Genomic DNA, 16,633 nt, shown 5'->3' with positions numbered 1-16,633 from the left:
ACAAAAATCTGTAGTTCCTAGCTGATAAAATGTGTCTTTAAAAATGCAGGAAAACTCTTGACACTATTGCTGCTGTTTTAAAAACACGCAGGAATTAGACAATCGAGAACAACACGGGTGAAGTTATTTGAAACTGAGCAATTGTTAAATAGCTTCATGCAGTACCTGAAGAATCGCAACTGGCAGCTTGTGCGTTGAGCTGTGGCAGAGATGATGTTCCACGTTGTGAGCAGCGGCGGGCAGTGCGCACTGCTGTCCACTAGGCGTCAGCACCGAGCTGCTGCGAGGAACCGGAAGGGGCTCTCGCCGCTTCATTTCTGCTTGTGGAGGAAGGCAGGATGGAGTAGTGAGAGAAAGTCAAGAGAAATCTGCATATTTCCAATAAACAAACACAGGAATTTAACCGCAGAGCGGAATAAATATAAAACATGAAGCGAGATGTCAGGATACTTTTGCTGGGGGAACGTGAGTTTTGTTTTATTTTCGGTTTTTCCTTTTTTTATTGAAACTTTTTTTTGTGTGTGTGTGTGAGTGAGTTGCTAACACTGGCACAACGTCCAAACCGAAGTGTTTGTATAATTTACTACATTACAGAATGTAAACGCTGTTGTAACGAAAGGTTGTGTGTTTTGTTTTCGCTGGCAAACACCGCTCCCGAGTTAATCATTGACAGAAAATAAAACACGTCCTGCTTTTTATTTTTTTGACGTTTCTCTGTCACAGATTCAGCCCCACACCGAACCATTCAAAAAAACGAGCACGATCTATAGTGGCGCTCGGCTCACTAACGCAGATTCAACGAGGCGCCCGGTCCAGTTTAAAAGTACAGTAATCTCGCTTTGCTTGTGCCAGTGTGGAAGCTGGTAAGGTAAAAACACATTGCATAGCAAGGTGTATTTGGTTTTGTATTCCACACAGTAATATCAGTCATGTTTTTAGCTATATGCGCCCCACATTTTGCTCAGAGTTCTGTAATTAATAAACGCATTTTACCAATAGCGGTTTTTACCAGGCTGTATTTGTATGTGTGCATTCAAATCAAGTGATATTTTGTAAGATACTGAAAACCCCCGTTTGAGACTCGTTTTATTTTTTAAATGCAGTAGAATAAGCATTTACTGCAAGGTTTTGTTAAACTAAAAATCGAACTGACAAAAAACCAGTTGCATTTGTTTTTTTTTAATGTGATCTTAAATACTGTACACCTGAACTTAGACAGACCATGCGCCATTTGTACAGGTAAAGATCAATTCAGTTTTACAAGAAAACCTGAAATGCTTCAGCTGGTACGTTCTAGGCGAACAGGAGGCCTTTTAGAAAGTGCTGGGCGCCACCCTGACAGATCAAGGCTAGGCTCTGAGATAGCTCTCTTATCTTGGCGCTGCCTCTATTAGAGAGCTGGGAGGGTGCACGGCCGTGGTGTAAAATGAACTGCGGTTAACAGCTTTTAAATAGTGTGATGTCTTTCCTCCAGTGCCGTGGTGGTTCTGAAAGACGTGATTGTCATATATAAATACCCAAAAGGTACATTTTAAAGACCGAGTAGCAGGGTTCTGACATCCCCACATGCTGCTGATGTGTCTTTTAATTCTTAACGTCCTGACAACTTTTATAGCTTTAAAGTCTGTTTCAAAGTGGCCGCTCTAGTGCACTGATAGTGTAAGGATTATTGTCCACATTGTCAGACAGGTAACACAGCAATAATGATCCATGATGTTTTTTTTTTTTTATTTTTAATCGCTGCAGTGATTTAGAGGACAGATCTCAAACTCCAGTGCACTGGAGCGGCCGTTTTGAAAAGAGCTTTGAAACAGACTTTAAAGTTGTAAGTGTAAAAAGTTGTCAGGATGTTAACAGTGAAAAGAAAAATGACTGGTACGTTATTTAAACATTTGTAGAAACACATGGGGACATATAACGCTATATTTGTTGGAAAGCCCTCTACTTCAAGTGTTGTATGCACGTGAAAGAAGAGATGTTGGCATCAGTGATTAAACATTAGTATTTGTCCATTTTTCAATGTGTTCAATGTAATCTCTGTCACTAAGTCTTAATACCCCTGCTTTTTTGTGTTTGTTTCTGTTTGAGCGCTAGTATAGTTCTTTGTGACCGACTGCTACTGACTGTCTCTCTCTGTCTCCTGTCTCTCTCTGTAGCCAAGGTTGGGAAGACATCCCTGATCATGTCCCTGGTTGGGGAGGAGTTCCCTGAGGAGGTGAGTACAAAGCATGCAGACGGCTTTTCATCTTGCTGGGAGGAAAGAGTGTCCAAAGTTAGGCTTCGCAGAATTCCGCCAGCAGCGTCCGAACACTATTCATTCAATCGAGTGTATCCTTTTTTTTTTTTGTGTAAGACTGAGAGCAAGTGAGTTTGTGCGTCACCCAGCCTGTTTCTCCATACTGACGACAGGCTGCCCTTTTTCTTCTTCCACCTGTCAGGTTCCTTCCCGTGCGGAAGAAATCACCATTCCAGCAGACGTGACGCCAGAGAAAGTCCCCACACACATAGTCGATTATTCAGGTACAGCACACAGCTAACGGGACACCCCCTGGATACCCCCTTATCTCTTAACCACCAGCCACGCTGCCTCCCAGTAACCAGCTTTACTTGCTAGCTATCTGAGAAGGGCTCTGAATGAGATGGCTAATCCCTGTCCTTGTTAATCTGAAATGTCTGACCTTTCCCTTCCAGCGGCAGAGCAGTCGGATGAGATCCTGCATGAGGAGATCGTCAAGGTGAGGAGCGGACAAGGGAGACACGACTGTCTCAAAGTGGAGGGGGTGCATCACGTAGATCTCCATTTAAATCCAAGGAGGAAACAAGGACATTAACAGCAAGACAGGCTGCCTAACTAAAGCCCCAAAGAGATTCCTGATGCACTGTGTAGAGATTAATTGAACAGACCCCTACGCCTGCTCTCAGGGGAGTAATAGTTCTTTGTGCATCGATGAATCGGGATACTTTCTTTACATGATATATCGTATCATAATAGAAGGGTTTGCAATGTTTATTACAAGACTGAAAGCACAGCAGCTCACTGTCGTCTGCCAGGTGCTTGCTGAAGGAAGAATACGTTTATTTTTATCTTAGTCTCTGCTGTGTTTGGACAGACTCAGTAGATTAACTGTAAATACTTTCCATGAAAGAGCTAGTAATCCCTGCACACCCATCCGAGCCCCTAAGTAGTTTTGGAGAAGATGATCGGGTATTAATATACTCGGCAGTAAGCAACATCACTGACTGCTTTAAAAAAAAAAAAAAAAAAAAAAAAAAAAAAGGGGGTATTGTTTCTGTTAACGATTGCTTATGAAGGCTGCATCTTGGGATTCACTCACACAAATATGATGAAACACTGACATCCACACTCGTAACTAGATAACAACAAGACTGACACACAGCTGCAGAAACACAAAGAAATGTTTCGACTGTGTTTTTCTCAGTGTTTGGTATTTCTGAGCTTAACTCTGGGATTGCTATACTGAAGCATGAACAGCAGGACTCTATTGTTTTTTTTTTTTGTTTTTTTACCAGGATCCCCCCCTTTTAAAAACTCACTGATACAAGAAGCTCTCTTTTTTTTATAAAATTTAAAAGTAAAAAAAAAAAAAAAAAAAGAAACTCGGGAGCCTTTTAGGCCTCATTACTATTTCATTGTTTCCACGGTACTTTTACGTGGTCTTTATAAATATTTAATGATCAACCTAAAATAATGCCTTTGCATTCCCCCCCCCCCCCCCCCCCCCCTCCCATTGCAGGCCAGTGTGATTTGTGTGGTGTACGATGTAACCAAGGAGGATACCATTGAAAAGGTAAACAGTGCATGAATCACATAGCAGTAGAGCTTACTGGTTAACTTCTCAGATCAGATTAGGAAGTAAACAATGCAGAGTGAAATCGGAGAGGTAATACTACACATCTAGAAAGGAGTAACTAAGGGGTACGTTCAGTAGGGGCTCTTCATTGATCCTTTATCAGTTTTAGGTTCGGTTTCATAGCTTCAATGCTTTGTTTGTGCCTTGAGGAATAGGTTGTGCGATCTTTACATTCTTAAGGAATTGATAATGCTTCACATCTACACAACTAGCCAGTGTAACGTTGTGATAAGGTGGATCGTCGAGTGCAGAATCTCTCCTTTTTTTTTTTTTTTTTTTTTTTTAAATTCATAAAATATGCATAGTATTTGCCATCTCGGTATTGCATCTGTATTTTTTTTTTTTTTTGTCTCTAGATCAGAACGAAATGGATCCCTTTAGTAAACGGAGGAGCTGAAAAGGGAAAGAAGTGTGTACAAAGAGGTTTCTTAAACTTTTATTTTTCACTGTGCCATTTAATGAATAGTGCCTTGTGGAACCCTGGCTCTGATTCATGGGTAGGGGTACATATATAAGTAGGGGTGCATGTAAATGATAGACCCTCAAACCCCTGGAAGTTAAAAAGAACATCTACAAGTTAAAAAAGAATAACCACACACCCCATGTTTAAAGAGTGAAGCTGCCTGCCTGCTTTCTCTTCCCAGAGTTCCAGTCATCCTGGTTGGGAATAAGTCTGATTTGCAGTCAGGAAGCTCCATGGAGTCCATCCTTCCCATTATGAACCAGTTCTCTGAGATCGAGACCTGTGTGGAGGTGAGTGAAGTCAGTCACACCCGCCCGGAATGCCACCCATCATTGTGTTGGTGTGTTTTAACAGAAAACACCTTAATCAGCATACTGTATGAGATTGCCTATGAGGCACCCAGTGTGTAGGATTCTATGAACCTGTTGTGTTCCTCCCAGTGCTCCGCGAAGAACCTGAAGAACATCTCTGAGCTTTTCTACTACGCCCAGAAAGCTGTTCTGCACCCCACTGCACCTCTGTATGACCCTGAGGAGAAAGAGGTGAGGCTGCAGACACACACACACACACACACGCGCACGCACCCCTGAGGGGGGTTAGAAACTTCATGTACTGTAGAACAGGAGTGGACAAGTCCAGTCCTATGAAAAAACACCTATTTCTGTTATAAAATGTATTCTACCCAGGGATGAAAATAAGACTCCTGAGCTTGTTACCTATACACTGTGGCGAATCAGGCTTGCAGTAAAACCTGGAATGGGTGAAACTGATATGTAGTAGGAGTCCCTGTATACTTAGTGGAGGGTTGTGTTGATTTATCTTGTGCTCTGTGTTGTAGCTGAGGCCTCTGTGTGTTCAAGCCCTGAGCCGGATCTTTACCATCTCGGACCAGGACAGCGACGGGATCCTCAGCGACGAAGAGCTCAACTTCTTCCAGGTAAAGCATCACCTGAAACGAGGTGCCTTAAAATCAGTGGGGACACATTTACAAAGCTTGCACCACTTGCTAACCTAAAACTGTAGTAGGTAATGCATTGCATATCAGGGGTGCAGAATTGACACTGGAGCTTCATAAATCTAGCTCGTAGTAGCGTCTTCTGACTTTTTAAAAAAAGGATACATTATATCCCATCTGTAGCCTCCTGTTCGTCCTGCTTGCAGCTAGTGCCCCTTTCACCTGGAGGGTTCAGAATGTGAAGTGTTTTACCTCCTTGATTTGTTCTCTCTCTCTGTCCCTCTTACCTCTTCCTCCCCTCTCTCTGTCCCTCTCCATCTGTCTCTCTCCCTCTCTCCCGCTCTAGAAATCGTGCTTCGGCAGCCCGCTGGCCCCTCAGGCTCTGGAGGATGTGAAGAGCGTGGTGTGGAAGAACACCAGCGAGGGCGTGCAGGACAACGGCCTCACGCTGACCGGTGAGGGAGGCACACGCTCACTGTACACTTCCCTGGCTCCTAACCAGATCAGTTCAGTTGCGGGTATAGTGAACCCTAATAATGAGTGTATAAACTGGGCCCAGGCTAATCAAAGGTACTGGAAACACTCCTTTCATTTGTTGCCATTAATTTGAGCTCTTTTTCCAATATCACGTAAATAGCTGCTAATGGCATAATGTGGTAATACTTAAACAAGGATACAAATAAGACTCCTATTGCATGACAGATTCACCCATTCCAGGTTTCAGAATGTGCTTGATTAGCCACAGTGCACAGGTAACCAGCTCAGGTGTATCTTATTAAACATAGTATGGAATGGATCGAACTGCTATACAAGGGGAGCTTTATTTCCATCTCTGCTTAAATAAGATTTGTTTAGTTATGGATAATTTTCACTCTGTATATACATTGTGCTGTTTACTACGCAATGCCACAGCAATACATCTACTAAGATGTATCGCTGTGTAGAGTCAGAGGGATACAACCCTGTATATCCGAGCCGTGATTAAGGTGGCCTCTCTGTCCTCCAGGGTTCCTGTTCCTGAACACACTGTTTATCCAGAGGGGCCGGCACGAGACCACCTGGACTATCCTGAGGAAGTTCGGCTACGACGACTCGCTGGAGCTCACGGACAACTACCTGTACCCTCCGTGAGCAGAGCAGCCTTGTGTCACAGACTTCATTTTCAAGCTAGAAAAATGACACCACATGGTGAAAAATTAGGTCACCGAAAATGTGCACCTTTACTACCTTCACACACTTTCTCAAGAACACTCATGTTTGCCACGCACACTATCCCACACTGCCTATCCCAAAACCTCTTTCTCCATCGCATGTGCTTCATGCTATCATCGACAAACACTAATGGAGGAAACTCCTCGTGCCCCCCCCCCCCAGATTTGGTCCACTTGAGCTGGACTGATCCTATAGCAAAGCAGCCACTCTGAATCTGTACAGTCACTTAAAAATAAGGAAACTTACTTGGGCGCCATGCAAGATTTAATATTTATAAGAAACAAAATATGTACTTCATGGCTTCCAAAGTCAAATTAGTTTTCTTAACTATTATATTTATAACAGTAAAGACAAGTGGCGTATAAATCTCGTAAAGGTCATTAAAAGCAGGTTTAACTGGATTGATATTGTTGTGGTCAGTTTCAATTGGGCTTCAGATAACAAACTTTTTACTTGGGCCTTTTAAACAACTAAATACTGTAACATGTACATCTGTCTCACAGACCCTGATGAGCACTGTTTGACTGCCTGACGTTAACCTTCGGTAAGATAGTCCAACCCTAGTGCTAATAGGGTAACCAGCTGATCGTGTATATTGATTTTTTTGTTTTGTTTAATGAGCTGTTTTTAAAAGCAGTACATAGGAATTCAAGGGCGGACGTGGGGTTGTATAAGGTCATCCCCATCTCCATCAGAAAAGCACAGGTGTGCATTTGCTTTGATACTTTAAGAAGCGAGACACTGCCACGTTGGATTCAGGGGTGTGCTGCTGTGTTTCTCTCCCAGACTGCGAGTCCCCCACGGTTGCACCACGGAGCTGAATCACTTCGGCTACCAGTTCATCCAGAAGCTGTTTGAGAAGTATGACGTGGTGAGTGACTGTCGGACGTGCTTACTGTCTAAGCTGTCACAGCTACCCCTACACCTTAACCAGGATGAGTTTAGTCCACCAGACCACTGGAAAGATAACCCTGCTTGGCTATGCATTGTCTGACAACCAGAGTCTTATAGCAGTCCCCTAGATTACATTAGAACCAAGTGGCAATGTTTATTTTGTTTAGATAACAGGAACTAGTTTAATCTTGTAAAACAATGGCTTGACCTCTCTTTTTCCCAGCCTCTGACTCTCTGTGTCTGTCTCCGTCTGTGCCAGGATAAGGACATGGCGCTGTCTCCATCAGAGCTGAAGAATCTGTTCAGCGTGTTTCCTTACACGCCCTGGGGCGCAGACGTCTATTCCACAGTGTGCAGTAACGAGAAGGGGTACATCTCCCAGCACGGCTATCTATGCCAGTGGACGTGAGTCTTGCATTCAGGAGTTTGTTTTCAAGAGCAGCAGTCCTGCAGCTTGAATGGTTGTAAGCTGGTCTCTCTTCTGCTCCAAGGTTGACGGCGTACCTGGATGTCCATCGATGTATGGAGTACCTGGGATACTTTGGGTACCCGGTACTCACAGAGCAGGATTCCCAGACTGAAGCGATAACAGGTGACTGGTGAGCTCTGAGTAGGCCGAAGCCAAGTGGGGTTCATCCACAGAAACCAGTACTGTCATCTGTGTTTTCCACCAGTCCAGCTATCTCAGTGGTACTTCCAGCCAGGATTGGGTTCAATTCTTGTTTTAAAATCAACCCCCCAATTCAAATTTCTATTCCCATTCCCTTTTAATCAATGCCAACACAGTCATTGATCAAAATTGCAATTGGCAGTGTTCTGTTAAAATGAACTGCTCATGGTGCCAACAAATTATTTAAATTTAAGTCAAATGAAAACAGTTGAACAATCGTAGCAATTATGTCTTTTAAATTATTTGCAGAGGTTGTCTGGCTTCAGAGCCGGTTTTACATGCTGTATTAAAAGTGCTCGTTCTGTTTCAGTCACTAGGGATAAGAAGGTAGACCAGGAGAAAGGACAGACACAGAGGAACGTGTTCCTTTGCAAGGTCATCGGACCCAGAGGCACGGGGAAATCAGCATTCCTGCAGGCCTTCCTGGGCATGAACCTGACGGTAAACCTGCAAAACTTACTTAAACGCTTATTTATCCAAACAGATATGTGTTTGTTTTGGGTGCTTGTGAATTTCATGCTCAAGAAAGTCGAGGAGAGGCACAGTCTACAGTCAGGCACAGTGCCCCTGTCCCATCACAGCTTCTTACCCTGCCCCCTACCAAGTCCTGGGACTGCCAGTTGTGTGGAGGCTTTGTCAAGTGGACTAATGTAGGTTGATACGTTTGTGACCTGAACCAGAACCAGATTCAAACTTTAATGCCATTATATGGAAAGAAATTTGGTAGCTACTTTATGCCCCCATGTATCTGCTGTCCCAAACGGGAACAGATGCCGTAGCCCTGTATGCAACCAGTCACCCAGTCACCGCTGTGTAGGCTCTTGCTGCCTCTTTAATTACTTGTTGTTGCTTTTGTTTTCTCAGAAACAGCAGAGCGCTGCAGGATTGTCTTCCTACTACACTATCAATACCGTGCAAGTCAACAGCCAGGACAAGTATTTAATTGTAAGTGTGTTCCGTAAGACTAGGGGTCTGGGGTAAAACACACAGATAGATAGTGTGGGATTGAAGGGTTAATTATGTAATGAAGGCTGTCTGTGCGAGAACGGCGCAAAACAACAGTCCGTCTTCTAATCAAGATGGCTGTTCTTTCTACGAGATTAGAAAATAATTTAAAAATGGTTCTGGTATAGCTTTAGGGACACAAACTTCCTCCTAAAAAACCCTGTCTCGCTTCATGCAACAACAGGAGCTGTTTTATACACCTTTATTCCCCACACACACCTTTTCCTGCCAGTCTGTATTGGTGCGAATCATGAAAGCGGTAATTGGGTAACATTGAGGGCAGTGGTTTTCACTCGTCTCTCCCAGCTGTATGAAGTGGACGTTGACACAGAGTTTCTGAAAGCCTCGGACGCTGCCTGTGACGTGGCCTGCCTGATGTACGATGTCAGTGACCCCAAGTCCTTTAACTACTGTGCCAGCATCTTCAAGGTGAGTCAGGGCTTAAGTACGCAAGGTTCCCCCTTCCTCCCACCTGGGACACCTGAATTCAAAGCTTTTCAGAAATATTATTGTTGTTGTGATTTATGATTATTATTATTAGTGCTTGCATTGCTGTTGTCATTAGTGGTGTTGTTGTTATTATGATTATCATTAGTAGTAGTGTTGTTGTCAGTGTAATTGTTGTGCTTTTCTGTTTTCGTATTGGTTCATGTTTTATTCTTCCTTCTGCACTTGATGTCGACACCCAAGCTGTTTAACAACAGTTTGACATGACTGTGAATTTTGCTACGTTGCGATTTTCCCATGCTGGTCCAGAAGCGCTCTGACGACACATACACAGAGTGTTTTAAACCTGTTTAAAAAGCGATCGTGGTCTGTATCCTCCTCAGCAACACTACATGAACAGCGGGATCCCTTGCGTGCTCGTGGCCTCTAAGTCAGATTTGCTGGAGCAGAAGCAGCAGCACGGTCTGTCTCCCTCGGAGTTCTGTTACAAGCATCGGCTCCCTCCTCCCGTTCCCTTCTCCTGCTCCGAACAGGACTCTCCCAGCACACTCCTCTACTCCAAGCTGGCTCTGGCTGCAATGTTCCCGTAGGTGGAGTTTCAAGTTTCAGTGCTTGGTGTTGCTGACACACTTTCCAGGTTGTATCACTGCTTGGTAGGGGCTTGAGTAGCTGTGTACTTTTTAGCTAATCCTAGTTCTGCCTCTTTTTTTTTTTTTTTAAGCTAATCAGAGTTCACAGTTTGTATACCTTTTTTTTGTATTGATTTTTTTTAAGCTAATCAGAGTTCTCGGTTTGTCTATCTCTTTTTATGTTTAAGCTAATCTGAATTAATTTGTCAATGCCTTTATTTTTTTAAGCTTATCAGAGTTCGTCTTTTGGGTTTTTTTGGGGGGGGCGGGGTAGGGGATAAAAGGGATAGCAGCCAATGTTGTGACTCCCCATTTGCTTCTGATTCCAGTTCCAAGTTGTTGTTCTCCGTGTCCCTTGTTTCACAGGCACCGTAACGGCTCAGAACTCAGCACAACTTCCTTCTGGCTGCGGGTGACGCTGGGAGCCGCTGTGTTCACAGTCCTGGGATTCACACTCTACAGAGCCTTCGTTAGACAGAAATAGAGACGGACATGGTGCTTCCCTGACTGCAGAAAGACTGGCCTGTCCAACACGACACAGCCAGCCTTATGGGTCGACACATAAACACTGAAAACTAAACTCTACAGTCTAGAGAACGGCTGGTCGTTTATGTAACAAATATTGATTTCTCCTATCTTCAGAAGCCAGCCCCAAAGCCTTAGTCTTTTAAACTAGACTAATAATAATAATCAATTAAAAAAGCCTTTTAATGCTACTTTCTACAGAATGGCCCCAAATAATCTCTCTATAGAATGATTTGCCAAAACACACAAATCTGAAAAAGAAAAAAAGAAGACATCAGGCCACCCATGACTCTGGTTATAATGAAACAAATACAGAACACACACACCAAGTATCTGGACAGTACTGTGCCAAAACCAAATTTGTCATGCCTCATGATTTCAAAATCTATTGAATTTAATTGAGGAAAGACGGACAAATGAAAATCAAAAACATACACATTCCGTAATCTACCGAATAAAAACGGTAAACACATGGCCTGCGTAACTTAAGTGATTTCATAAAGAACGAGTAATCGATCATTAAGGTACAGCAAATGCATTATTTCCACTGTCTGCGGAAGCAAGTGATGAATCTCGCCCCTTGCCGTCATGCGTGACTCGCTAGCTACAAGATAGCTAACCCCACACTGTAACAGTAACACAGTCGCACATGCGTACAGTGCACAGTTCATCTCTCGCTTCACACAAGGTGCTGAAACGCATACAGAAATGGAAATGAGGAATACTTCCCCCAGGTGTGGGGCCGTCAGTCTTGTTTAAATGCACAGTGGGGACTTCCAGTGGTACAGTAAAGGAATGTACAGGACAGAACGCTGCCCGGGATGTGAAATACTGGTTCATCCTCCGAGTTTATCGTTCTGTGTTGAAACAAGCCTCGAATGCAAGTTCCATCTCCAGCTGTATTTCATTGTCTGTCTAAAACAGTGTTCAGCTAATTCAGAAAGGGTTATTGATGCACATTGTAGTTTCCCCTGCTTTAATTTCTCCTGCAGTCTACCTGGCTTGTCCACCGCAAATAATGTACAGCTGTATGAAACGTTAAAATCTCTGCAAAATGCACTGTGCATGATATTGCACTGACCCGTAACACTGTAATGATCTCAAGATGCAGAGTTACGGGGGATTGAAAATGCAGAATCCTTTTTTTTTTTTTTCCCCCCCAATTAATTTTTTCTTAGTTCAGAAGCATTTGTTTTTAGTTCAGATCAAAACTTTAAAGATTTTTTTTTTTTTTATCCTAAAAGCTCATTGATACTTTTTTAGTTTTGTGAAAGAAATTGAAGAATGTAATTTGCGTTTAATAACTTGTTGGTTTTTTGGGTTTTTTTAACTGCTTAACATTCCCTGAATGTACTGCAAAATGAAATCTCACTGTAAGGGACAAAACTGAACCTTGAAATGAACCAGTAATAAGACTGCCTGGATCTAAAGGACTGTCAGGAAGGGTCTCATTGCTAGGAGAGGTTCAATAAAACAGTGGGTCTTTTGCAGTATTTCTGTGGGGGATCAGACTTTATCTTTTAGACTGATTGTTTTACATGTGATTAGGGAACCAGGGTAAATGAATAGTATTATTAGAAGCTGCTTTATATATTTTTAATCCAAAGTGGTAAATGATTTCTATTTTATAAGAAGGGGGTTCCTTGAAGGCTGTTGTATGTGGTTCATTAATTTACAGAAATCTGGCCCCAGGTATTTTGGTTAAAGCTGACATTCCTCTTGCTGTCATGCCAGGGCCCTGGTTTGTCACTATGCTTTTTGTTTTCAGTCCTGGTCTGATGTAACTTTTGTTTGTCAGTTTCTGAAGCGTGACCTGCTTGCTCTTCTTACTGTACACACTGAGGCAAATCCAACCCTCATGCGCTCTCCTCGTTTTTATTTGTCCTCGAATCCTGGTAAAGGTGTTGTTTCTACTCTTCGCTGTTTTGATGGGTTTTTTGTGTGTGCAGTTAAAAGGATGCTTACTTACTGTTTTCTGTAATGAGATCTAAAAGCCATAATATTTTAATAGAACTTTTTTTTTGTCTAAATAAACAAACATGTTTATAGAAACTGTTTTTATGATTGATTTAGGATTTTTGTTTTGTTTTAAACAGAAGTATTTTGGTGTGTGGATTGTAGAAATATGGAAATTGACTGGTAATTTCTTACATAAATCACAAAATTAGTTTATTGCCTGCTTTGGTTCAAAGCAGTGGTGACCCAAACCCTCCTCTTAAGCAGCTTTTGCAAATGCTTATGTGCACCATGTCCTAATTACCCATATTTGAATGAGCAGTTTCCATTTGGTGGTTGGAGTTTCTTAATGCATTTATTTGTAATGCATATGTAACTGTTATAGATTTGACTTCTCTAATAAGATGCATTAATATTTACTTTGCTTGCATTTCTGGTGTTTAGTTTAGCGGTTTTCCTTTGACCTACAACTTAATGATAGAACTACTTCATTAGTGTATAAACTAAACTATATACGTGTTTTTTTTTTTTTTTTTTTTTTTTACTATATAGTTCTAAGCAGTTTTATGTAAAAAAAAAAAAAAAAAAAAAAAACAGGCTTTTTTAAGTGTGTTTGTTGCATGATGCTTTTTGCTGTGCCAGGTCGAGTAAAGGCAGTCAGATCTTCCTCAGCTGTCCACACACGTCTTCTAACATTTGTTAGGAATAACTATTTATAATCCCCAGTGGGATTGGTCCCGGTTGACCAATAAGGGCGTGAGTTCCATATATGGTGTAAGGCAGTGATAGGAGCTCAGATTTCCACTACTGTTGTGACAGGGCTTCGTGCTGCCATGTGTTTGGGAGGGAGCAAGGGCGTGTCAATTAGACAGTGCACACAACTGGACGAGACGCGTCGCAGCCTAGTAACTACGTGCCTTTTGAAAACACAGGTGCACACTTTTAAGGCATTGCATGAGCAAAGTCGTGTCAAGGTGTTTGTGTGTAAAGTTTTTGTTCGAGCGATATGGTTTATCCCCATGCGCTTTTTAATTGTAATACATTTTATAATAATAATACACAATTGTAATAAGCCTATCCAATGTAAGCGTACAGGCTGTAGAGCACGCTTCCCAGATCCCGTAGTAGCCTGCTGGGCACGGTTCTGTTGGACCTATGGACAGACAGGGTAATTACAGCACGGCTAGCCAGGTCGTGTAGATTAATATCTGATTAGTTATAAAACCTGCACAGTAGCTATCCGTCGAGTGGTTTATCATAGGCTGGGCACAATATTCCTTTGGTCATTTGACAGAACCCAGACAATCGTATTGAGGAAATCAGAAATACATTAACTGGTGTTCAGCTCAGTCGACTGGTCAACCAACCTGTAACCTTTTTAACTTTTTTTTTTTTTCTAAAGTTAGTAAACTGTCAAAAGTATTTAAAAACTAATTGTAACATAGTTGTAGTGTAATGTAAAATGTCACCCCCTCCCACACAGAGACGCAGACACCTTCTGAAACTCATTGAAAATTCAAATAACACACATTTTATTGTTTAAATTACAGTATAAAGAATGTTTTATGATTAACATTCTTTTTTTTTTTTTTTTTTTTTTTTTTTTTTTTTTTTTTTTTACAATAAATGGCACCGTACATACTAAATTCACAAGTTAAGTGTTTACAAAATGGAGTTATGTTTAAAAAAAAAAAAAAAAAAAATATTGTTTACCTGGGTCGGGATTTGAAACCCAATACCAGCCCTGTTCGAATATAATATTAAGCATTACCTTAGCTGACGCTATGAGTCATGTATTTAAAAAAACACACACACACACACAGTATAGCAATACAGAGCTTAAACGACTATACTTTCAATACTGTATAGCCCATGCCTCACACGGCGCAGCCTCGCTTAATATACAAAGTAATTGAGAGTCCAGAGCCTTCACGGTGTCACAGACCGAGAACGGCACAGTTTTCACGGGGTGATTCTTTACAGGGTTCGGGTTAAAGAGCGAGCAGGGTGGTACACACACCCTCCCTCAAAATACTACTGCCTCTAGTGCAACGTGTGTTCAGTCTGAGAGAAAAAGTCAGGAAAAGTCCTCATAAAACGATACAAAAACTAGGGAGCCAACAATGTGGTGGTGTTTTTTTTTTTTTTTTTTTTTTGTTTAAAAAAAAAAAAAAAAAGTAAAAGTCTATTTACAATGAGGTGTTTTCTTTTGTTTAAGATTTCTTCTTCGTTTTACTTCTTTTTCCCGGTTTTCTTGGGGGTGGGTTTGGGTTTGGGCTTCGCCGCTTTTGCTTTCTTTGCTTTGGGTTTCACCGCCTTGGCTTTCGGCTTCTTTGCCTTCTCCTGCTTTTTCGGCTTGGCCGCTGCCTTCTTTTTCTCGGGAGTCTTCTTCGCTTTCTTTTCTGTCGCTTTGGGCTTCTTGGCTTTGGCCGGCGACTTGGCTTTCTTGGGTTTCACCGCCGCTTTGGGTTTGGCCGCTTTGGCTGGCTGCTTCTTTGCTTTCTCCGCTGCTTTGGGCTTGACCGGTTTCTTCGAGTCCTCCGCCTTGGCGATCTTGAAGGAGCCCGAAGCCCCGATGCCCTTGGTTTTGCGCAGAGTCCCGCTGACCACCAGCCTCTTCAGGGCAAGCTTGATCTGAGAGTCCGCGTTTTCCCCCACCTTGTAGTGGCTTTTGATGTACTTCTGGATGCCCTGCCTGGACGAGCCCAAGCGGCTCTTTTCTGCTTGGATGGCAGCTTCAATCATTTCCGAGTACTTCGGGTGAGAGGCAGCCTTTTTAGGGGCTTTACTCGCCTTCTTTGCCTTTGGGGCTGGAGCGTTGGCGGCGGATTCTGTCATTTCAGCTTTTCAGTCAATTAGTTTGTTTTAAAAAAAAAAAACAATAATAATAATAAAGTCCATCAAAACACCCCTCCTTGGCTTGCTGGAATTATTTTTTTTTTTTTTTTGTATTGCTTTTGTTTTTCTTTTTTCTCAACTTGTCACAACTTCGGTTCCAGATTTGTATTTATTTATTTATTTATTAATTTTTTAGAATGGCAGCTAACGTTGTTTTTTTTATATCTATAAATACGCGCAGTTTAGTTGTTGTACACCTCCTCTTACTGTTGTGGTTGATATCTTTTTCTTCAATGACAGTAACTACGCGCACTGCGCCCGGCTCCGCTTATTCTAGCACGCCGCTCCTGCGAGACTATGAAGCCTCCGTGCGGACGTGATTGAGAACACCAACTCCCAGCAGCTGATCTAGCAGCCTGTGTGATTCTCGCACACTCAGGTTTGTGTTTCTTCTCCGGTGTGTTTCCGCGGAATTTACAAAATCCGAACGGGTCCCGGTCCGGGCAGCCACCTGTCATGAAAGTGAACACCCTGGGCTTCACGGCAGTACCCGACTCGTGCGGAAATTCGTCAACCGATAAACTTTAATTTACCGAAAACCTGCCGGGAGCATAGCTTCATGAGCTCAATTTTACAGAATTCTTGCAAATTTGACCCAAATAGCCAAAACCGAGGGTGCCGAAGCCCAGTGCATTTGTAAAATGAATCAATGCACTAATGATTAAATGCGGTTGGGCGCTGGAAAATTTTTGGTTTTGCTTTTAATACACCGATATAGTTTGCTAACTAACACAGCTCCGCCATTGACTTTGAATGACGTGGTTCAGATTATTTACAGTTAAACCTGTTGTAAATTAACAGAGAGAAAAATAAAAGTATACCAAAAAACATAGGTAAGCTTAATGCATCTTCGTCTGTTAAAATAGTTTGATACCCAAATCCCGTTACATTTAACCTACACGTTAAACTTTGAATTTGCACAAACACAGGTTCTTATCACTGCTATGTCGTTGCCAGGAAAGTTGCCCACCGCTCCAAAGATGTGTTTATTTCGGAATAACATGCAATGAAAATAAAGATGCAGGGGGTCCTTATTACACATGTATCTGCCGTGTGATTTATGGTTAAAACTGTGCCTGCGGTTTTATTTTAAAAACATAAGCTGCA

The 16,633-nt window shown here is 42.2% G+C and overlaps 2 protein-coding genes across 3 annotated transcripts; one reads left to right on the top strand and one right to left on the bottom strand.

Moving 5' to 3' along the window:
- Positions 1-319: 319 nt before the first annotated feature.
- LOC121331005 (mitochondrial Rho GTPase 2-like) lies at positions 320-11,717 on the top strand. Of its 2 annotated transcripts, XM_041278093.1 has the most exons (19): positions 320-465; positions 2,157-2,215; positions 2,439-2,520; positions 2,692-2,735; positions 3,756-3,809; positions 4,229-4,281; positions 4,517-4,625; positions 4,776-4,877; positions 5,174-5,272; positions 5,637-5,745; positions 6,297-6,417; positions 7,289-7,373; positions 7,656-7,801; positions 7,888-7,988; positions 8,377-8,507; positions 8,931-9,011; positions 9,378-9,500; positions 9,902-10,104; positions 10,514-11,717. In XM_041278093.1, exons 1-19 carry the CDS (start codon positions 429-431, stop codon positions 10,629-10,631), a joined length of 1,857 nt encoding a protein of 618 aa, XP_041134027.1. In that variant the 5' UTR covers positions 320-428; the 3' UTR covers positions 10,632-11,717. The 2 variants fall into 2 exon arrangements, with proteins under 2 accessions (XP_041134027.1, XP_041134028.1); XM_041278094.1 differs by lacking the exons at positions 320-465; positions 2,157-2,215; positions 2,439-2,520; positions 2,692-2,735; positions 3,756-3,809 and having other exon boundaries at positions 4,277-4,295.
- Positions 11,718-14,431: 2,714 nt separating this feature from the next.
- LOC121294096 (histone H1.0-like) lies at positions 14,432-15,807 on the bottom strand. The gene has a single exon (XM_041217663.1). The coding sequence runs from the start codon at positions 15,464-15,466 to the stop codon at positions 14,861-14,863; it is 606 nt and encodes a 201-aa protein (XP_041073597.1). The 5' UTR covers positions 15,467-15,807; the 3' UTR covers positions 14,432-14,860.
- Positions 15,808-16,633: the final 826 nt, after the last annotated feature.

This window comes from Polyodon spathula, chromosome 18 (assembly GCF_017654505.1).
Source record: "Polyodon spathula isolate WHYD16114869_AA chromosome 18, ASM1765450v1, whole genome shotgun sequence".
Taxonomy (NCBI): domain Eukaryota; kingdom Metazoa; phylum Chordata; class Actinopteri; order Acipenseriformes; family Polyodontidae; genus Polyodon; species Polyodon spathula.
Note: the sequence above shows the minus strand (reverse complement) of the source record. Positions and strands in the feature narration are given on the sequence as shown.